Below are 23,909 nucleotides of genomic sequence, written 5' to 3'. Positions count from 1 at the left end.
TTCCAAATCACAAAGAAAATGGTAGTTAGGATTGTCTTTGAAGATATGGCTTTGGTTTTGTGAATAGCAAAACATCTGTTGCAGAAGAAGCTAAAAGACAATGCAGGTAATAGAATACGTAGAAGGTGATTATCCTGTTTGTGGATTATCCAAAGTTTGGTAATCTCTAAATTAATGCCCCTCTTCATAGATTTGTGAAGGTCATATAAGATAATATTTGCAATGGGTAGATGGAATTTGCTCCCCAGAACTATCTTACCCAGCATCCCATTTGCAGGTGTGAACACACAGAAGATAAAATTTTGGTGTAGCCCAGCCCCTCTCAAGAAGAGAGTGTTCACACAAAGCATACACACGTAAAAAGGACACAAATGAGATGCTGGGTAAGATAGTTCTGGGGAGCAAATTCCATCTAAACAAGCACTATATAAATGTCCACTACCATCATCATTATCCTGATTCTTCTGTGCTCTGTCTTCTGTGGTCTGGTCTTTGCTTATTAAAAAAAGAGTCAAAAGACAGGGACTTCCGGGTAAACATGGTGGCAGTCTAGATGCGGAACTATTCCTCTCCTCAGCACCCACAGATATAGACTACCTTAAAAGCCCCCCCCCCAAAAATTCATGAGAATGAAAGGACTCTACGATGAAGCACAGCATTGAAGGTACATGGGATTTGGGCATTTCCACAATATAAAGGGGTGAAAAAGCTCCCACCCAAACGTGAGCAGATCTACCCTACCCCACCCTACCCCACCAACCAAGCTAGAGTCAGAGTGAACACTCGCCAGAATCAGCAAGTGATCGAGGGGCACCTCTAGGTCCTTGGGAGCTGACTAAGACCATCAAAGACCTACACCTGAGAGCACCTACACCTGAAAGCCTAGTGGGCTGGGGAGCACAGACCATGGGAAGGTCTGGGAAGGGTGGCTCAGAGAAGGGCAGCGAACAGCAGAGGCTGAGGAAATTCGAGAGCTTGCTTCAGGCAAAATCCTTGGTTCTTAACTCCATACACAGAGAATCTGCCCATCTCACTCAGATTTCTGACTAAAAAGGGAAGGAAAAACCTCCACAGTGATGGCAAATTGTACCCAGGAACAACAACCACCCTCCAAGAAAAACAAAAAGAAGGTACTGACCCTGGAAAATTTTTACAGAGGAAAAACCCAGGCTACAGAGGAAATAGAGGAGGAAATTCAAACAAATCCAAAACCTTCCCCAAAAAATGGAAATTGTCAACAAGCTCTTGAAGAATTTAAATTGGAGCTTTTCAAAAAGATAGAAACCTTCTGGTAAGAACAGTGGGAAATAATCCAAAGAGAAAATAACAGTTTAAAGGACAAGAACTCTCAACTGGAGAAACAGCTGGAAGCCACAAAAAGCAGGATAGACCAAATTGAAAAGGAAAACCAGTCTTTAAAAACCAGAATTAGGCAACTGGAAGACAATGATCTTGCAAAACAGCAAGAATTAATAAAGGAAAGTCAAAGGACTGACGAAACAGAAGAAAAAATAAAATATCTCACTGACAAGATGACAAATCAGGAAAAGAGATCGCAACGAGACAATTTAAAATCATTGGCCTACCTGAAAAGTCAGAAATGAACATAAATCTTGACATTATGCTACAAGAAATCATGCAAGAAAACTGCCCTGATGTTCTTGAACATGGGGGTAAAATAGACATTGAAAGAGTTCACAGAAAACCTTCTACACTAAATCCTCAAAAGACAAATCCCAGGAATGTAATTGCCAAATTCCAGAGCTTTCAAGCTAAAGAGAAAATTCTATAAGAAGCCAAAAAGAGACAATTCAGATACCAAGTAGCCCCAATCAGGATCACAAAAGACCTGGTAGCTTCCATACCAAAGGACCTCAAGGCCTGGAACATGATAATCAGAAAGGCAAGAGAATTGGGTCTTCAACCAAGAATCACCTATCCATCAAAACTGACTTTCTACTTCCTGGGGAAAGTATGGGCATTCAACAAAATAGAAGATTTCCTATTATTCATAAAGAAAAGACCAGAACTAAGTGGAAACTCTGATATCCAAACACAAAGATCAAGAGAAACATGAAAAGGTAAATAAGAAAGGGAAGGAAAAGGGGAAATTTTTTTTTATTCAAACTCTCTTCTTTAACGTCTATAATTATATCAAATTATATATATATATATATATATTAATATATGGGGAAAATATTATATGTAACTCAAAAATTGTATTCATTATTAAGTAATTAGAAGAATCACTCACAGGAAGAGATTGAGGCATTAAGGGCTAAAAGATATGCAAAAAAAGAAAAAGGGAGGGGGGAATTGAAGATGGCACCAAGAGACATTTGAAGAAATAAAATAAATAGGATAACCTTTATTACACAAAGATACACATGGGAAAGAGAGGGGAAGAATACTCGTATAAGAAGGAGAGGAAGAGAGTGCTAATAGGTAATACTTAAACCTTACTCTCAGTGAAATCAATTCTGAGAAGGAGAAGCATCTAGATCCATTGGGGTCTTGAATTCTATCTTATCCTACAGAGTAAGTGAGAAGGGAAAACTAAGGGGGATAAGGGGAAGGAAGTACAAAAAGTGAGGGGGAAGGGAACTTAACAGACCCTAAAAAAAAAAGGAACAAAATGGAAGGGGCCAGAAAGGGAAGCATATTAAGGGAGGGGATTAGGGTGACTGATTAAAAGTAAACCACTGGTTTTTAAAGGATATAGCAAAAGAAGAAAGAACAGAACTAGGAGATGATATCAAAATGCTAGGGAATACACAAGTGACAATTATAACGTTGAACGTCAATGGGATGAACTGACCCATAAAATGAAAACAAATAGGAGAACAGTTTAGAATCCAAAATCCTACCATATGTTGTCTATAAGAAAAAAACCCCGAGGTTGGTAGATACTCACAAGGTTAGAATTAAAGGTTGGAGCAAAACCTATTGGCCCTCAACTGATAGAAAGAAGGCAGGAGTTGCAATCATGATATCTGACAAAGCCAAAGTAAAAATAGATCTGATTAAAAGGGATAGGGAAGGTAAATCATCCTGATAAAAGGGAGTATAGACAATGAGGAAAAATCAGTAATCAACTGTAATGCACCAAATGGTATAGCATCCAAATTTCTAAAGGAGAAACTAGTCGAATTGAAGGAGGAAATAAATGGTATAACTATACTAGTGGGAGACCTGAACCTACCCCTATCAAATTTAGATAAATCAAATCAAAAAATAAATAAGAAAGAGGTAAAAGATGTGAATGAAATCTTAGAAAATTGGAGCTAATAGATATATGGAGAAAAATAAATAGGGACAAAAAAGAATAGACCTTCTTTTCAGCAGCACATGATATATTCGCAAAGATTGAGCATATACTAAGTCATAAAAACTTGGCAAACAAATTTTAAAAAAGCAGAAATAATAAATGCAAACTTTTCAGATCATAACGCAATAAAAATAATGATGAGTAAGGGTACATGGAGGGCCAAATCAAAAATTAATTAAAAACTAAATAATATGATTCTCCAAAATCGCTTAGAGAACAAATCATAGAAATAATTAATAATTTCATTGAAGAAAATGGCAATGATGTAACATCCTTTCAAAATCTATGGGATGCAGCCAAAGTAGTACTCAGGGGAAAATTTATATCCTTAAGTTAATATATTAACAAAGTAGGGAGGGCAGAGGTCAATGAATTAGATATGCAAATCAAAAAACTTGAAAGTGAACAAATTAAAAATCCCCAGAAGAAAACTAAATTAGAGATCCTAAAAATCAAGGGAGAAATTAATAAAATCAAAAGTGAAAGAACTATTGAACTAATAAATAAAGACTAGAAGTTGGTATTATGAAAAAACAAACAAAATAAACAAAGTACTGGTCAATCTAATAAAAAAAAAGAAAAGAAGAAAACCAAATTAACAGTATCATATGTGAAAAGGGAGACTTCACCTCTAATGAAGAGGAAATTAAGGCAATCATTAAAAACTATTTTGCCCAATTTTTTTGGCAACAAATATGGCAATCTAGGTGATATGGATAAATATTTACAAATATGTAAATTGCCTAGATTAACAGGAGAAGAAATAGAATACTTAAATAATCCAGTATCAGAAAAAGGAATTGAACAAGACATAAAAGAACTCCCTAAGAAAAAATCTCCAGGTCCAGATGGGTTCACAAATCAATTCTATCAAACATTCAAAGAACAACTAATCCCAATATTATACAAACTATTTGACAAAATAAGCATAGAACGAGTTCTACTAAATTCCTTTTATGACACAAATAGAGTACTGATTCCAATGCCAGGAAGGTCAAAAACAGAGAAAGAAAACTATAGACCAATCTCCATAATGAATATAGATGCAAAAAATCTTAAATAGGATACTAGCAAAAAGACTCCAGTAAATAATCACAAGGGTTATTCACTAGGATCAGGTGGTATTTATACCAAGTATGCAAGGATGGTTCAATATTAGGAAAACCATCCACATAATAGACTATATCAACAAAACAACAAAAATCACATGATTATCTCAATAGATGCAGAAAAAGCCTTTGACAAAATACAACACTCATTCCTATTGAAAACACTAGAAAGTATAGGAATAGAAGAGTCTTTCCTAAAAATAATAAATAGTATTTATCTAAAACCATTAGCCAACATCATCTACAATGGGGATAAACTAAATGCATTCCCAATAAGATCAGGAGTGAAACAAGGATGCCCATTATCACCACTATTATTTAACATTGTACTAGTAACACTAGCAGTAGCAATTAGGGAAGAAAAAGAAATTGAAGGTATTAAAATTGGCAATGAAGAGACCAAGCTATCACTCTTTTCAGATGATATGATGATCTACTTAAAGAATCCTACAGAATCAACTAAAAAGCTAGTGAAAATAATCAACAACTTTAACAAAGTTGCAGGATACAAACTAAACCCACATAAGTCATCAGCATTTCTATATATCTCCAACACATCTCAGCAACAAGAATTAGAAAGAGAAATTCCATTTAAAATCACCCTAGACAATATAAAATATTTAGGAATCTATCTGCCGAGACAAACACAGGAACTATATATGAACACAACTACAAAACACTTTCCACACAATTAAAACTAGATCTAAACAATTAGAAAAACATATTAACTGCTCATGGGTTGGATGAGCTAACATAATAAAAATGACCATCGTACCCAAACTTATTTACTTATTTAGTGCCATACCCATCGAACTACCAAAAAACCTTTTTACTGAATTAGGAAAAAAACATTACAAAGTTCATTTGAAAGAACAAAAGATCAAGGATATCCAGGGAAATCATGAAAAAAATGGAAAGGAAGGTGGTCTTGCAGTCCCAGATCTCAAACTATACTATAAAGCAGTGATCATCAAAACAATACGATACTTGCTAAGAGACAGAAAGGAGGATCAGTAGAATAGACTTGGGGTAGTGACCTCAGTAAAACAGTCTATGACAAGCCCAAAGATCCCAGCTTTGGTGACCAAAACCCTCTATTTGATAAAAACTGCTGGGAAAATTGGAAGACAGTAGGGGAGAGATTAGATTTGGATCAACATCTCACACCCTACTCCAAGTTAAACTCAGAATGGGTGAATGACTTGAATATAAAGAAGGAAAATATAAGCAAATTAGGTGAACATAGAATAGCATACATGTCAGATCTTTGGGAAATGAAAGATTTTAAAACCAAGCAAGTGCTGGAAAAAATCACAAAATGTAAAATCAATAATTTTGATTACATCAAATTAAAAAGTTTTTTGTAGAAACAAAACCAGTGTAACGAAATTAGGAGAGAAATAACAAATTGGGAAACAATCTTCATAACAAAACCCTCTGACAAAGGTCTAATTACTCAAATTTACAAAGAGCTAAATCAATTGTACAAAAAATCAAGCCATTCTCCAATTGATAAATAGGCAAGGGACATGAATGAGCTATTTTCAGTCAAAGAAATCAAAACTACCAATAAGCACATGAAAAAGTGTTCTAAATTTCTTATAATCAGACAGGTGCAAAACAACTCTGAGGTTTCACCTCACACCTAGCAGATTGGCTAACATGATAGCTAGCAAAGGAAAGTAATGAATGCTGGAGGGGATGTGGTAAAGTCGGGACATTAATTCATTGCTAGTGGAGTTGGGAATTGACCCAACCATTCTGGAGGGCAATTGGGAACTATGTCCAGAGGGCACTAAAAAACTGTCTGCCCTTTGATTTAGCCATAGCACTGCTGGGTTTGTACCCCATATAAATAATAAGGAAAAAGACTTGTACAAGAATATTCATAGCTGCGCTCTTTGTGGTGGCCAAAAATTGGGAAATGAGGGGATGCCCTTCAATTGGGGAATGGCTGAACAAAATGTGGTATCTGTTGGTGATAGAATACTATTGTGCTAAAAGGAATAATAAAGTGGAGGAATTCCATGGGAACTGGAACAACCTCCAGGAAGTGATGCAGAGTGAGAGGAGCAGAACCAGGAGAACATTGTACACAGAGACTGATACACTGTGGTACAAATCAAATGTAATGGACTTCTCCATTAGTGGCAATGCAGTGATCCTGAACAACCCTGAGGGATCTATGAGAAAGAACACTATTCACATTCAGAGGAAAAACTGTGGGAGTAGAAACACAGAAGAAAAACAACTACTTGATTACATGGGCGGAGGGGATATGGTTGGGGATACAGACTCTAAAAATGCAAACACCAACAACATAGAAATGGTTTCTGATCAAAGACACATGTAATACCAAGTGGAACTGCACCTCAGCTATGGGATGGGTGGGGATAGGGGAGGGAGGAATAGAATATTATTTTTGTAACCAAGGAATAATGTTTGAAATTGACCAAATAAAACAAAAAAGCTAAAAAAAAGTTTTTAAAAAGGGAGTCAAAGCTTTTTATCTATCTATGGAGGCAATTGTTCACATAAAAAGAAAGAATAGATTATTTAAATATTTCCTTTAACCATTTCCCCCCTTTTCTACATTTCCTATCTTTGAACAAATTCTTAAACACAAAAGTAAATATCTTAGTAAAAGGTTCGTGAGATCATAGATCTTGAGCTGGAAGGGACCTCAGAGGCCTCCTAGTTCTATTCCATATTTCAGGATCCGAATACCATAATGAAATCGTTTCTAGAACCCTAGGTTGGAAGCTTTAGAATGCAAGAAAAACAAACATTTTCAGAATATGTATGGAGAGAGGTTTCCTAAAACGCAAAATACAAATTAAATTTCATGTATGGCTTTAATAATTAAAAACACAATAATAAAAACAAAAACAGAAAGTTCAGAAGTGGTAGAATATCATATACATCTTACCTTTTATTTTCTAACTTTTCCAGTTCCTCACGTTGTTGCCTCTCAAATTCAAGCCTAATAAAAATCAAATGTAAATTAGTCTCTTAGGGATAATATATTTCTTTATGCTCCTCTATGACCAAATACACACACACACATGCACATACACACAAACACAAGCATTTATACATATTTTATAAAAAACAAATGTCAGTTCTTAAAGTATTATTTTTAATTATAACATATTAGTAAGCTTTTAAATGTTTTATTTGTTCTACAGCTACTAAAAAGTACTTTTACTACAGTTAGAAATAAAATGCTATGTTCCTGGGTTGTTGTATTCAAATTGAATTGTAAATAATTTTCTTAAGAAAAACAAAGTGTTTAATTATATTAGAATTAAACAAGATCTCTAATGATAAGTACTGTTACTGCATGTCTACATGTCTACTACATGCAGATGCAGTCACCAATAAATAGAAATTAAGTTTCTCTACCTTAAACAGATTGGTCCTTTAACAGGAAAAAGACTGCTAGGGAGGTAGAGAGAAAGCAAAGTAATGAAAGGAATTAATAGGGAAGAAAATCATCAAGAGAAAAGCAGTCAGATACTTTAATACCCACAGTTATGCACCAAATAAGATAGCTTTTTATAAATTAATATTTGGCAAAAGATATTGATAAGACTGAAGTAAATTAAAACCCATGAGATTTGCAAAATTTAAATGAAAGTCACAATATAATTCCAGTTTAAATAATAATGCTGTAAACAATAGATCATTAAATAAAATGTTTGACTATTTTCCACCGAATTACATATGAGTCTCCTAATTAATTGGTAAAATAGATATTTTAAGTTTTATTTTGGGATACATGCATGTGTGTATGGGGTTGGGGGTGGGGGGATATTTGTCTTCATTGGACTGGAAACTCCAACCACCAATTCAGATGGAGAACTAATATGTAATTTATATTTCAAAAGATCTACTTGAGCTACCAGAATGTAAAATGACTTATCTGTGGTCACAAAAAGAGTTTATGTCAGAGATAAGGCATGTCTCGGCCTTCAAGGCCTCCATTATTTCATGCTATGCCTCAATCTGTTTCATAACTCATAGTTTACTAATGAATAAACTGAACCACAGTAAGTTTAAATAACTTGCTCAAGATCATAAAGCTACTAATCCAAATAGAAATCCATGCCTCCTGATGTCTTAAAGTCCACTGTACTTTCTACTATAATATGTCATGAGTGAACTCTCCAAAAGTGATTTTAAATTAAATATATTTTATTAGAAACACCCCTTTTATTGAATTTAAATACCACTTCTAGCAATGACTACATCGTAACATCTTTTTTTGGAGTGCTAAAAAATTACGGATGGAAATCTTATTTTATATCATTAAATCCAAAGTAGAGGTGATGGTAAAAAAAAACAAACAATTCTAAACAAAATGCAAATATAAACATCAAAGTCCTTTATTTTGCCCTTCTAAGAATTTCTGTCTCTAGTCTGACTATGACACAAGTGTAGTTAAATATAAAAATCCAAACAGAAGACACTAAGTTGGCAACAAGAAATATCACAACAAAAAAGATTTTCTTAGCAGGTCTCTTGCCATTCTGCTTTTCCAGACAATATTGTGGTTTGTTCCAAGAGGCCCTGTCAGGGTATCAGAGATCCATATGTATTGCTATGAGCAAGAGCTAATTTCCAGTAACTTTGAAATCTGGCCTCAGACACTTCCTAGTGGTGAGACCCTGGACAAGTAACTTAACTACCATTGCCTAGTCTTTACCACTCTTTTGCAGTAGAACCAAAAATAATACTGATTCTCAGGCAGAAGGTAAGGGTTTGAAAAATAAAAATATAAACAAACAAATAGTATCATTTTGAGAAGGAATCTACAGGTTTCACCATACTGTCCAAGGGGGTCTGTCACACACACACACACAAAAAAAATGCTGAGAAACAAAGCTGAATTTAAATAACAAAGTTACACACTTACTATCAAAAAATCTCTTTCTTTTCAGATGGCTGACCTCAATATTGCAAATACAGAAACTTTTACCATCCACTCAGTCAACTAAAAAATTCATATTAAATACCAGAGTAACATAACCCAGCATAGTCTATAAATAGTGCTGAATTTGTAGTCACAAAACCTGATTTAGAGTTGTGAATTCTGATACTTAATAGCTATGCGACCTTAGACAAATTACTCTGACCCTCATTTCCTCATCTGCAAAAAAGGAAATAACAACTGTTGCCAAATATACTTCACAAGATGTGATTTCATCCATAATTTTAAAATGCTATCAAATCTATCAACTCATTTTGTCTTTGTAACAATTTCATGAGGGTTAGAGGAGAATTATCTTTGTTTTAGAGATCAGAAAATGAAGATGAATAAAGATTCGGTGATTTAGTAATACATTGAGTTAATAGGAACGTGGGGATTAGAGACTAAAAGACTCCCAATAGAAGAAAATTTCTTCCAGGTTAACATAGTATTTGTAAGAAATCTTCTCATTGTACATATTATATCTCTCCTCTCTGATCTCTTATAGAATATAAACTTCTTGAAGGCAAGGACTATTTTGCTTTTGGTTTTCTATCTTTGGCATAGTATCTTCCATAAAAGAAGTAGACAAAGGGCAGCTAGTTAGCAGAGTAAATAGAGTGCTAAGCCTGGAGTCAGGAAGATATGGGTTCAAATCTGACCTAAGGCACTTCCTAGCTATGTAACTCTGGGCAAGTCATTTAACCCAAATAGCCTAGTTCTTACCATTTTTCTGCCTTAGAATCCATACTCAGAATTGATTCTAAGACAGAAGGTTTAAATATAAAAAAGTTTTAAAAACATAATAAGTAGACATTGCTAAAATAAATTCAATTGGAATAAAACAGAATCAACAGTTTCTGATTAAAATCTATCCATGTTCATTTAGTACTAATAACTAGCATCTGAACCAGAAAGACAGGTCATAAACATATTATTACTGTTTAATTTTAGATGATATTTAAATTTTTTATATTACCTAAATTTCCCCTATTTTCCCTAAATTAAAAAATAAATAAATATATATATATATATATATATATATATATATATATATTTCTCCTGCTTTACTGAGGGGGCTGAGGCTCAAAGTGGCTAAGTGACTCACTTAAAGGCCACACCTGAAACAGTAGAGCTGAATCCAAATCTTTTAACTCTAAGTTAAGCTCTAAACAGTGCCTAGAATCAAAGTCCTGAACTAAGATATTCAGCTGAGGTATGCTACCACAAAAGTTCTAGTCTTTTATTTGGAAATCAAGAACTCTATCTTCTAATCTATTCTCTTTGGTTCTTAAAAACATTTTAAACATTCAAATGTCAACATAGATGAAAATTAAATTGGGGATTGTATATTGTTTTTCTATTGGCTAATGTTTGAATCTATACTAAGAAAAATCCATCTATAGCAACAGCAAAAACTGAAGTGCAGAATTTTACAAGTCATTTTAACACATTTTTACTCTTTTCATATTGTATGTGTGAAAGACAATATGCTAATATGCTCAGCTAGTCAACACTTCTAATGTGTGTGTCTCTCATTATACAATGGCATGGAAATGGGTAGAGACTGAGAGAGGCTTATCTCTTATTTTATTTGATCTTTCACTCCTAGCACTGCTTTGTCAGCCCTTTTGTTACTGAGATTTTCAAACTAATGCTAGCTCATCCATTTTCTTATTTCCTAACTGATGCTCCTTTATCCCTCATTAAAAAAGAGAGAATTAAAGACAGCTAAACGGTGTATTTCATGGAAGCCAAAGAAATAACTGAGAGTATACTGCATAGAATAGTGTTTTCTCATCTTGTGCCTAATCTAGCTAGATGCTATCTTCCTCATCTAAGCAATTAGCCAGAATAAATCCTTTTGGTATGCTAAACAGGTATAATATCCCTAACACAGGCTACATATGAACCCTCCCCAAACCTCAGTGGCCCTCTATTCTAATACATCCCTAAGTAACAGCTTCCATAATATCCCAAACCCATGATCATCTAGCCTTTTCCAAAAATCTTCCAGTGATGGTGGAACCCACTATCTCCTCACGCAGCCCAATGTAGTTTTGCAAAGCAATTCTTGAATCATCTGTCCTTACAACAAACTGAAATAAACCACTTTTTAGCTTCTGCTCACTGTGCCTAATTCTACCTCCTGGGGTCAAAAAGAACAAATCTAATTATTCTTCCACATGCCAATCCTTCTAATAATTGGAATCAGCTGTTATATTTTTCCTAAACCTTTCATAGCTTCTCTACTTCACACTAAATATTCCCAATTACTTCAACTAAGCTTCATATAATGCACACTCAAAAAGTTTTACAACATTTCTGATGCTCTTTTCTTTGGATGTTTTCTAACTTATTCAAGTACCTTCTGAAATGTGGTGTCCAGAATGGAATACAATATCCTGGTTATGATATGAAGTGGGAAGAGTGATGTAAAACTATCACTTCTCTGAATCCAAGAGTATATACTCCAAGAGGATCCAAGAGAACACGATAATCAACACTGTCAAAAACTGCAGAGTCCAAAAGAATGATGAATATGAAAGACATCCATTTTGACAATTAACAGATCACAGATAACTTTGGAGAAGGCAATTTCAGTTGAATGATGGTACCAGTAGCCAGATTGCAAAAGGTTTAGAAGAGAATAAGAGGAAAGAAAGTAGTTTAAATGGCTTTGCCAAAGAGTTTAGCTGTGAAGGAGAAGAGAATTATCAGGTGATAACTGATGGAGATGTCAAGATCAAGTGAGACATTTTTTTTGTAACACTGAGGGAGACATGGGCAAATAAATGTATTACAAACAAAGAAGGAGCTAAAGAATGATCTTGGAGATAACTACTTAAGAGGGGTTGAAAGGATCAAGTTAGCCTTCACAAGAAGGACTACCTCTTTATCTGAGACTAGAGTGAAGAAGACAAAGAGGGAATATTCTAGATGATATGAAATGAAGAAGATATAGGGGGAGATCTTGGGAAATGGACGTAATTTATCCAGTGAAATATGAATATATGTCTTTAGCTGATCAGAAGGTAGAAGGAGTCTTATAAAAGGTTTTAGGAAATAAGAGGAGAGCTCCCAGTTATGGGTGTAAAAAGTAGGAATAGAAAAGGGATTTTTCCAGTCTTTAAGTGGCATTATAAAATATTTGCATCACAATTATTTGGCTTCTTTTTTAAAGAAAAGAAAAACAAAAGTGGAACAAATTGCATACACAAGAATCAGAAATAGCTAAACTGGATATCTCGGTGTTAAATAAACACAAGAACATTAATTACTTAGTGAAGACTGATTCCCCAAGTATCGTAGGGAAGGATTCCATAATGGCAAGAATTTCTGTGAAAATATAAAGTAGTTTAGCAGAAATTAAGTTTAAATAAACATCTTTATTCTTGCTTCAAGTTTCACTCCACTCAATCCATCCTTTACATGGCCAATATAATTATCCTAAAATGTAGTTATGATCTAATTAATACCTCCCCCCTCTTCTACTACACTCAATAAATTTTGGTGATTCTACTACTTCTGTGATTAAATATAAGTTCCTCTATTTATAGCTATCACATAGCCTAGTCTTTCCATACATTCTACTGGCCTACTTGTTGTTCCAAATGCATACATAACACTCTATCTTCCAACTCTGTGATTTTTCACTAACTATATATAGTCTCTAGGAAGATCTCTATATCTTCACCTCTGTGTTTTATAAGCCCTAGTTTCCTTTCAAGTTCCTCTTTTTTAGGAGGCTTTTTTCTGATCCTCCCTGTGGCAAATCCCTACTACCCCTTCAATGTTAGCTTGTATTTTGCATTATATGTGATTTGTGGTCTTAAAAAAATATATTTCTTATATTCTATATCAGTACATGTTTTCTCTTCCATAAAAATGTTAGTTACTTGACAATATAGCACAGTGCCTGGCAGATAGTAGGTGCTTAAAAAAAAAAAGTTCAATTTATTGATCTTACATAATATGCCACAATACATTTCAAATGGAAATGTAACAAGTACAAAATGCCTCAGCATTAAAGAATTAGAAGAGCTCCACAGTAGTTGCCTTTCACAGTATGGCTAAGGTAGAAATTCTTAAACAAAGGATAGGACATCATAAGTGAAAAAATAGATAACTTTTACTATATGAAATTAATATGGTTTCATTTTTAAAAATCAATGCAGCTTGAATAAGGAAAGAGATCAATAAAGAAAATTCTTGCAACAAATATTTCTGATAAGAGTTTGCTATCCAGCCACTATCTAACACAGGCACCTAACACAAAAGTCATTTTCCATGAATAAATGGTTGGAGAACATGAACAAACAGTTCTCAAAAGAAGAATGTCAAAATATTAATAACCATATGAAACAATGTCCTAAATCATTCAAATTAGGAGAACTGAAAATCAAAATAACTCTGGGGTTTCCACATTGCATCCAGCAAAGATGACCAAAAAAATGAAACTAGTGTTAAAGGAGTTGCATCAACAAGCAAACTAATAAATTATCTTTGGAGCAGAAAAGCAACCTAGAAATATGCTAAGAAAAACAATGAAAAAAATCTTACTCTTTGACCAAAAGATCTAGCCAAAAGTGATCTCTTACATTCGTGTAAGCTATACAATTCAAGCTTATTTTTATACATGGTGTAAAATGTTGGTCTAATCCTAATTCTTACCATACTTCTTTGCAATTTTTTTCCTCAGAAAGTCATATTAAAACTGAGTCCTGCCTATAATACATTATCTTCTTAGCTTTATCAAATACTTGTCTACTAGGTGAAATTACTTTTGCATTTAGCTCATATAATCTGTTCTACTGATCTACTTTGCTATTTTTAACAAACACCAAATAATTTTGATGATTAGTTCTTTGATATGCTATGGCTACTTATTTTATTTGTACTTTTTTCATATCATTTCCCTTTTGAATCTTGATTTTTTTTGCTCTTCCAAATGGATATTATAATCCTGTCTAACATGATTATTATGACTACACAGTATATATAGTATACAAATTGTACTACATATTAGATAGTATACTAATGTGGAATTAAAAAGAAACCTCAAAATACTGACCTACCATGTTATAAGATTCCCCAATGTAATCAGTCACATTTTATACTTTGCCTATTCTCTTCTTTGCTAGAAGTGCTTATTCGCTTATGTAGAATATTATAAAGCTATCATTCATTTATAAAAATGACATGACATAATTCATATCATATGTGATCTGATTTGTTTCTCTAACTTAGTGACAAGCTCCTCCCATTTTTACTCCAGGATGCCATGACAAAAAGTACTTCTTCTGAATGATCAGATCCTGGTTACAAATGCAGAGTGGGCCAATGAATGGAATGAAATTGGCCTACATAGGTACAGATGTACCATATTAGCAACTGCCTAAACAAATGACTTGCAGACAGTGATGATATGTAATGAAACAAACAAAGTATGGATTTTTTAAATAAAAACCAGGCTTCCATTTAAGGCTGAGTAAGAAAGGACATTTATCTTCATATCAACCCATGCAATGGTTTAAAAAAAAATCATATTGGACACCAAATTTCACTTGAAGTAATGCCATTAGCTCATTTTGTTTACCAAGTCAGTTTTAGAATTATTTCCACCATGCCTAGAAACTATTGGCAAAATACTACCCAGAAATCTAAATTGTAGATTCTTTTTTAAATTCAACATTTTTATTTTCTTTATCTACAAAACCATACAGTGCACAGCAAGCTTTAGTTTAAAGGAGCACACTATGGAATCATAGTGATAGTGTAAGGAGTCAGCAGTTAATGTTAATTTATCATAACACATATGATAAAAGATAAAATGCAGAGGCATGATATTTTCCAGCACCCCTTTATCTTACTAAGCTATTTAGGGCAATCAACAGGAATCATAAAATTAGTAAATAGTTCATGAAAAACAAGGATGACTGAGATGAAACTGGAGAAGTCAGAGACAACTGAAGAAGAAACAAATCTTGCAGCAAATCTAGCATTTAGAAAATGGTGGGATGTTATGGAATAAACCAGCAAAGACAAACATAGTAAATAACCCTCAACTAAAACTCAGTGTATTAATATTACAGTCAATGAAAAGGCAGCTAAAGACATGGAGAAGACTTCTATGCTTGAAGTCAACAAGATATGTCAGAACAAAATTTAGAAGCTAACGAAAAAAGAAAAAAGAAAGAAAAAATGGGAATTACTAAGAAAATAGCTGAATTCTCCAGTGGCTTTTTTCTCATACGAACAGAAAGAACAAGGCCCTCTAGAAGATACAGCCACTATGAGTATTATCTTCACCTAGGCCCAAATATAATGGCCGATGCCTGCTCTACGTCATTATGAATCCAGTGAGGAAAATCCTTAGGTACCTTACACAATAAGTGTCTTTTCTTTTACATCAAAGATGATGAAAGACTCTATCCTCTTACTGCTCGGATCTCACACAACTGTAAATCTTAGTTTTCAGAAGTAGCTAGGTAGCATAGTGGATAGAGGGCTTGGAAGACCAGAGTTCAAATCCAACTCCATTTAGATATTTAACAGCTGTATGACTTATCCCTGGACAAGTAATTTAACTGTTCTAAACTTCAATATCCTCAACTGTAAAATGGTGATGATAATAATAGACCCTACTGTCCAAGTTATTATGAAGATAAAATGAGCTATCTGTCAAATATTTTGAAAACCAGCAGCAAAGCTCCTAAAGACAAGAATTATCTCTAAACAGTTTTTTGTTTTAATAAGATGTGTCCTGCCTCAAGAAATCAACTTCATCATACAAATGTATATTTATGGCTAAGTGTGGAGTGAAGGTAGTGAGCAGGTGAAGAATTTTTTCTTTTATTTTCAAAATGGAAATGAACCCAGAATTTATGGAATTTCTTTTATGAAACATGCTATAAGAGCTCTGAACCTTGCCAAATCAGCCACCTGTTTGTAATCCTGGAGCAAAGTGGAGGAGAACTACAACAGTCAGCTTAGTCTTTTCTTAAAGACATTGTGTCATTTGAGGGAGGAATGTTTCTCCTGTAGGGAAATTACTTCCTGGCAAAGAGACTGACTGGGCTCTGGTCCAAAATGGGGCTAGTTCCCAAAGGAAGCAACAGGGATGCCAGCTTCATCCAAAAATTATCTGGCACCAAATGGCCATGCATGTGTATATACAAATCATAGATTTAAAAGAAGATTAAAATAGTAGCCAAAAACAAGTTCAGAAAACCATAGGTCAAATGATGAACTTGACTTTGTTAATCTAAAAGGGAAGAAAATGGATTCTCAAGTGCCAAGATAATAAGTAGCTAGTTTTACTTTTAAATGTTTTGAAAGCTGAAGGTAATTCATAGCATGTTGATTCAGACAGTCTTTTGAGAAATTATTAGTGTTGAAGAAAATAAATTCCTTTCCATCCTCTCTCACCTATTTTTTTTAAATACCTGGTTGCTTTGGGGAATAAAATTGGTTTCACAGGATAAGGGGAAATTTTTTTTTTAAATCTTCTCATTGGAGCGTTATTTTGTTTGAAATTGTAAGGTGAGACAAGATGATTTAAGTTCTATTAAAAAAAATACCAAATAGGATTTTTCTGAGAGTAATAATATTATGCATAAAAGTTAAGAAACTCCCCAAGCATAATAAAAATGTAATAGTTTAAAGAGTTCCCAGCCAATTTTCATATTAAAGGATGCAATCATAAAAGAAACAGTGACTGGCAGTGAAGTCATATTAGTTATGAGGCAAATGCTGGGAGAAGTAAAATGGTGGAGTAAGAAAACCCTGTCCTCAGCTCACCAGCTACAAATCTCAGACCTGTCATTATTAGCTGTGTGACAGAGTAATTCAAAGTTTCACTTTCTTTACTGAATAAAGAGATAATAAATGCCTGCCATTTTCAGGCCATAGGGTTACTTGTGAAAATTAAATGAGATACTGGATGGGAATATGCACTGCAAAGAGTCAAGCTCTAAATAACACAAGGCTTTATTTTTTTTCCAATAGATTTTAAGTTTCTGAAGGGCAAAGACTGTTTTCTTTCCTTCCATGTCTATCAGAATGGGGCAAGAACATTTAATGGTGTTTCATAAATGTTGGCTGAAGTCAACTGGGGATAAGCTCTAGTCATTCTCATTATTACTTTATGAATCCAAATGACTGAGGACTAGGGGAGGTAGTGGGAAAAGAAGCATCCAAACCATCATCTGGCATACTTAAAGCAAATAAAGGCTTGCTTATCTAATTCATACACCAACAGATTAGTTATAAGATAACCCAGTCTAATCAGATCAAAATGCTAAAAGAAAGAATTCCAGCTGCTCCAAAATCCTTCTCTGATTTCACATTTTGATAACAGAATATAGTTTTTTGACACTTATACCAAGGGAGTATAATATTCAGATCTTACAAAGCTGGAAAAACTTTGAACATCAGGTAATGATGGATGGTGCATGTAGAAACAGAATCAGTTTGGTCAGAAAAGGTCAGATGCAAAGTAAAACATTTTCAGACCACCCAGAAATAGAGGGTTTATAATTTCTGAGGATGGAGAAGAGATCCATATAAATAGTATTAGAGAATCTTGGAGAACTGAACTATCCACAGAGAAAGGGACTCCAATTTGCAAACCTTTGACTAAAGCCCAAAGTACCAAATAAGGAGTACCTGCTGTGCAGGTAGAAAATTTGCCAAACCTGAGCTATACTCCCAGCATCCTTATAGGTTACATCCTCATTTTACGTAAGGATACTTAGGAGATAAATTTGGTTGAGACCCACACTGAGGGGCTTTTTGGAGCTTGTGCTTTTGGTAAAGTACTGCAGGTGTGAGTCTCTGTCTCTCTTTGCTCTGTTCACTTAACTGAAAGAACTTTTTTTTCTTTTCTCCCTCTTTTAATTTATTATTAAAATTCCTATATATTTTTCAATATTTGGAGTATTTACTTATTTTTACTCCTACACTGCATGTAGTGTGAATAACTCCAAATCAGGCTCAAATATGATTTGTGTACTGAGTATAAAAGCTAGAGGGGAGGAAAATAGGGAAAACAAAATACATATTGGAACCTTCTGTGGTGCTGATTAAACCCAAGGAAACAGCAATGATCTTTTACTAACATCACATCTTCCTACTTCAAGTATCACAATGAGCTCTCTCTCCTATGTACTATGGATAAATGTTTTAAGTTATTAATTCTTATTTCTAGGATGTCTACTTAGAGATTAAAGCTGAAGGGAAATGCTAAAATTGAAATCAATTAATTATTGTGAATGTTTTATAAACTCACTTCCAACACTTTTGTCTCATGTGCAGTTTTTAGAATCTTAAAACAATTTTCAAAGCAGGTGGCTTCCTTAGACTTGTTGTGGAGTCAGGCATTGGATTAAGAGTCTGGACCACTTGATTTTGGTCCTGGTCCTTCAATTAAATTAAACCTCTAAGACTTTAGGTGAATTACATCAACCCTCCCCCCTCATCCCTTTCCTTGACTCAGTTGTTGCCCTGACTTGACTTAAAAGTTTTCTCTTTTGTAAAGAGTTAGTTTTGGCATGGGGCAAGTTACATGATTTCTGAGGTCCCTTGTAGCTCTAAATTCTATTACTTCTATGACAATTCTTATCAATTGTTAATTCAAATAGAGAAGCTATGAATTTCAGATTCATTTTCAGTTTGTAGGAAATAAGACATTACACCAAAATTCTACTATGACCAAAATATAGATATATGTTATGTTGTCCTGAATCACACTGCATTTTCTGGCAATGAAATGTGATCTCCTACAAAACATTTACTGGAGCACTCTTTTATATTAGCTTCATGATTAGCATTTATTTAAATTTTTTGTGAAGGTTAGTTTGTGGTTTTTCTCTCAATGAATATCAGGATATTTTCCCCAATTTAATATGAATCAGAAGCCAAATTTGAATAAAAGTTATATAAAAATGCCAGTAAAGTTGTACGTCTCTGTCATGCTACATATTGTACATTTTAGATATGGTCAGTAATTTTGTATGTTCTGATACTCCTTTTTGTAACTAAAATAAAACATTTTTAAACAAATAAATTTATTGTGAATTATGAAAGAACTTTTCCTTAGGTACTCATTAAATGTTTAATATATTGAACTGAACAAAACTTAAAAGAAACAAAACTTTAAAAAAAATTCATTTAGTGCTATCAAGAAATTTTGACCTATTTCTCTCTCTCTCTCTCTCTCTCTGTCTCCTCTATTTCTCTATACATCCTTCTATATCAAAATATGTATATGTAGGAAATGTATTTAATCATTATTCTTGTCCTTATATAGATGTACCTATATATGTTTGTGTCTGTGAGCATATATGTAGATTTATTATTATTCTTTTTGTAGAGATAATAATTGATTTCCTTACTTTCACCATAACTCAAAAATTCCTTTTATAATTTTCTAATGAGTTATCCTAAAATACTGTTTCTCTCCAGCTCAAACATTTGAATACTTGCCCAACCTCAGGATCAAAGCTTCTACTGGCTTTTTCCTACCTTCTGGATCATCTTCCATTATTCTCCAAAATGAACTTCCACTCAGCTAAACCAGTCTACTCAGTGTACCATACTTGCTATCCTCATTTCTGGCTCCAAGAATTTCCTCATTCAAATAAAGCAACCTGTGTTACTGGTATTACTTTGTTCCTTCAAATCCATTAGGCTCTCAATTAGATGGAAATTCTTACATAAAAATCTTCCAAACCAATGAAGCAAAAATTAATTCCTGCCTCATCTAGATAGATTCTAGGTTGGCAATTAGTAGTTCTGATAGTTAAGATCAAGTGTAAATAAAAACTATGACAAAAATAAAAGACTTGACTTTGACCTGAAAACATGAAATGAGATGACATCATGGGTCAAGGCAAGTATCATGACCAAATAAGCAATCAGAGATGAAAGAGACAAAATGATACACAGCAGATATCAAGAGGTAATTTCCTTTACTTGCTACTTTCTTGTTAATGGTAGCCTTTTAAGTTACAAGGCTGTTTGGATCATGTCCTTCTTCATTAATGAATGAAAATGATTATTAAGTTCACACTATGATAAGCATTGGGCATATAAAGCAGAAAAGGCAAGAAAGTCCCTATTCTCAAGAACCTCACAGAATAAATACAGAAGACAATACAGAAAAAAGAAATTCACTTTTAAAGCAGAAGGAGAAGTCTGGAAGTTCTAATGGAGCAATGGTGGAGATGTTAGGGTCCAAAGGTCTTTAGATTAATTAAGTAGATAATGAAACAGTTGGGGGGCACAGGGGAGAGAGTATCAGGCCTGGACTCAAGAGGACTTGCATTCAAATTTGTCCTGAGACACTTTGTAGATTTGTGGGTCTGGGCTAGTCACTTAATCCCATTTGCCTAGCTCTTGCCCTTGCTAAAACAGAAAGTAAGGTTTCTAAAAAATAATAAGTAGATCAGATGGCAGTATCAGGAAGAACCCTGCAAGTAGAGACAGGCCAGATGGTAGGACCTGGTGGACTTCCGCTCAGTGGAAAGAATAGTTACAGATTCCCATCTCATCTAAGTTCTGAGAGCAGTCAAAAGTCAAAACAAAGAAGGAGAGGAGGGGAAAAGGAATCTCCTACTGACAGATCTTCCTTTCAAGATACCTCAGATGGATTCTGGAAAATCTGGGTCATGCATTTGGGCATCTGGGAGCTTGAACATCAGTCTATGGCTTCCACGTCATTGCCCTCATCCTTACATTTAATTATATATTAAATATATATATATATATTTACATAGAAATATTTACGTATTAAATATATATATATATATATATATATATATATATATATATTCATCTAATTTCAAGGGTTTCAATTATGGGTTTTGACCTACCAACATTTGACTGTAAATTTCCTAAAGATAAAATGATAAAAATTGTACCTTCCATTTTTTTACTCCCCATAGCATTTTGCCCAGTCATGATCACCTAACAATATTTCCTTATTTATTTTTCTTTCACTATAGATGACCCATAGGCAATACAATTTCATCCCTACTTTTCAAGCTGGGGGTTAGACATCATTTTCACAAATTTACTATCTAGTTTTGAAAGTCAACTAGTTCAACTGGTCCCAAGTAACAAATAGGCCTTTCATTGCTCTTCCATTGGGTTTTTTCATTTAACCTTGAAAATCTCTGTACATGGTAAGTTTGTAATATTTGAATAAGAAATAAAAGCAAGAATATAGCTTTAATTCAGCATAATTTTGTCAAATTACTGGAGCAAAAAAACCTCCTTCATAATAGGATATAAAGTAGATATTTAGGATATCTATAGGATAAAGGATAAAAGTAGATATGTAAATATCTACTTTTTATAAATCAATAAGTAAATTTTCAATAATATTTTGATTTATGAGAATTTACTTTATAACAGGTGGTACTATAAGGGTGATAATAGTCTGTTCACATAACATCTGTACAATTATAAATCTTGCACGTGTCAGACTAGGCAGAGAGAAGTCTTTTTTTAACTCAATCTATGAAAACAATACATAAGAGTGTTAATAGTGAACATGGAAGCCATCTTCTATGCAGGCTTAAATACTAAGATGAAGGTAGATCAGTATGATCAGCCTAATGGCATAGTGAATAAGCAATGAACTGGGAATCTGAATCTTGTATCTGGGTTCAAGTTTTGAGTGAGTTACTAACTAACTGTGTAACCTGGGCTTAACCTCGTCGTTAGTTTGCTAAATGTAAAAAGAATGTAAGTACAGGGAGCTAGAATTAATGTTGCACTTCATGTCTTACTCTAAGATCATTTGAAGCTCTAAATCTATAATCTTATAACCTGAAATTATGCCAACCTCCCCTGGCTGCCTCAACCCATGAGATACCATTAGCCACATGGAGGTGGGGAGCCCAGCCCCTTCCTCTTCCAGAGCCCAGCTCATTACAAAGAACCTACTAAGAACTGGGCACTCTCTCAGCTGGATGCTGAACCACCCCATCTCCCCAACACAAGGCCTATCTCTTTTGGAGATCACTCAGAAGCAGAATCATCGCTGCCTGTTACCTCCTTTCAAACAATCATTAATTAGTCAGGGACCCTCTGCCCTAGCAAGCCTCATCATCTGATTGTTGTTTCACCTGCTGGACCCTAAAATAGCTCCTGGCCTTTCCATATGCCATGAAGGTGAACCTGTCTGGGGCTATCTCCTCCCAAGAGGATGAAAATGCCTGAAGAACATGGCCTGCCCTGCTTTTGTATTTATAACATCAGTGCTTAGTGCTTGGCATATAGTCTTGCTTTTTTCTGCAAATTCAAAATGTGGTTAGGTTAAAGAAGTCCTACTGAGGATGATTTTGAGGATTATCCACTGACCTGAAGTGTTGTTTTTTGTTTTTGTTTTTTTTTTTTATGAAATATCCCACTTCAGAGTTTTCCTGCCTAGGCACTATGTGTGAAGTTCTTGTATAATTGTACCCAGGGAAACGATTTGATAATAACCTCTACCGGAATGACCCAAAATTCTTGAATTTAGTGTCTGCCTTGGAATTTAATTAATATGAGTAGTTGGGGCATTTGGGAGGATGACTTTTTTTAAAGAACGCTGAGAATTAGGCAGTATTTTAAAGCACACATTCTTGTGTATAAAAGCTGTCATTAGGAATCTTCCAAAGCACACAGAAAAAGGTAAGCAAATTAAGTATCTCTGACCATCAGAACATAGGCAATTAGATGTTTTGGTAGAAGGCTAAAACAGTATGAAATTTATTACTAACCTTTCTGACCCAAAATGTCGAAACCCAGTTAAACTACCAAAATACACTTGAAGTAACAGTCACTGAAAATGGCAATAATGATGCAAGGTAACGTTCAGACATAACATTCAGTCCTGGGTTCTATATGGATTTGAGAACATTCTGACATAGCAGTCAGAACCATTAATTTAGTTAAATAACATTAAACAAATATGAATAGAGTATTTAAACTGGAGTTCTCCCTATCGATTGTTAATATTTAAACAAATCAGTCTTATAAGCTATTTTATCTTGGTTGTAAGACCACACATCTGCTAGAACTTCTAATAAATTTAAAAGACATAACTACCATAGCAAGTCCTTCGAAAGTTATCATTCATCTAATCATATGCATATACTCTCAAAAATCAGAGATATAGTCTAGAGCTCACTTTATGGCAGTTGTACTAAAATATAAACCTCTACCACTAAACAGTAAGTTATGTAGCTAAGGAGCTATTATAGCTTTCTTTGAGAAGTCTGCCACTGATGAAGAGCCGGATATTCCCAAGCAATAAATCTTTACCAAAAGTAACACAAAATGCACTGGATTAGGCATCAGTATATCTGAACTAGAATCCAAGCCCAGCCAAAATGATTACAACACCTGGGGTAAAACACATAACTTTTTCTCTTATCTATAAAATTGTTGGATTAAATGATCCCCAATATCCCTGACTGCTCTAAATTCCACAATACAAGTATACTTG

The 23,909-nt window shown here is 34.1% G+C and overlaps 1 protein-coding gene across 3 annotated transcripts in view; it reads right to left on the bottom strand.

The window, feature by feature from the left end:
• The window catches only part of KIF16B (kinesin family member 16B), a 341,792-nt gene that overhangs the window by 137,330 nt on the left and 180,553 nt on the right, over positions 1-23,909 (bottom strand). Inside the window, exons 18-19 of one of the 3 annotated variants that reach the window (XM_056813860.1) lie at positions 7,843-7,878; positions 7,367-7,420 (exon numbers count right to left, since the gene is read on the bottom strand). In XM_056813860.1, coding sequence (XP_056669838.1) covers positions 7,367-7,420; positions 7,843-7,878 — 90 coding nt within the window. The remainder of the gene's footprint in view (positions 1-7,366; positions 7,421-7,842; positions 7,879-23,909) is intronic. The other 2 variants (XM_056813861.1, XM_007476655.3) reach the window with 2 other exon arrangements.

The sequence above is a fragment of the Monodelphis domestica genome, chromosome 1 (assembly GCF_027887165.1).
Source record: "Monodelphis domestica isolate mMonDom1 chromosome 1, mMonDom1.pri, whole genome shotgun sequence".
Classification (NCBI taxonomy): Eukaryota; Metazoa; Chordata; class Mammalia; order Didelphimorphia; family Didelphidae; genus Monodelphis; species Monodelphis domestica.
This window is presented reverse-complemented; position numbering and strand designations above follow the sequence as displayed.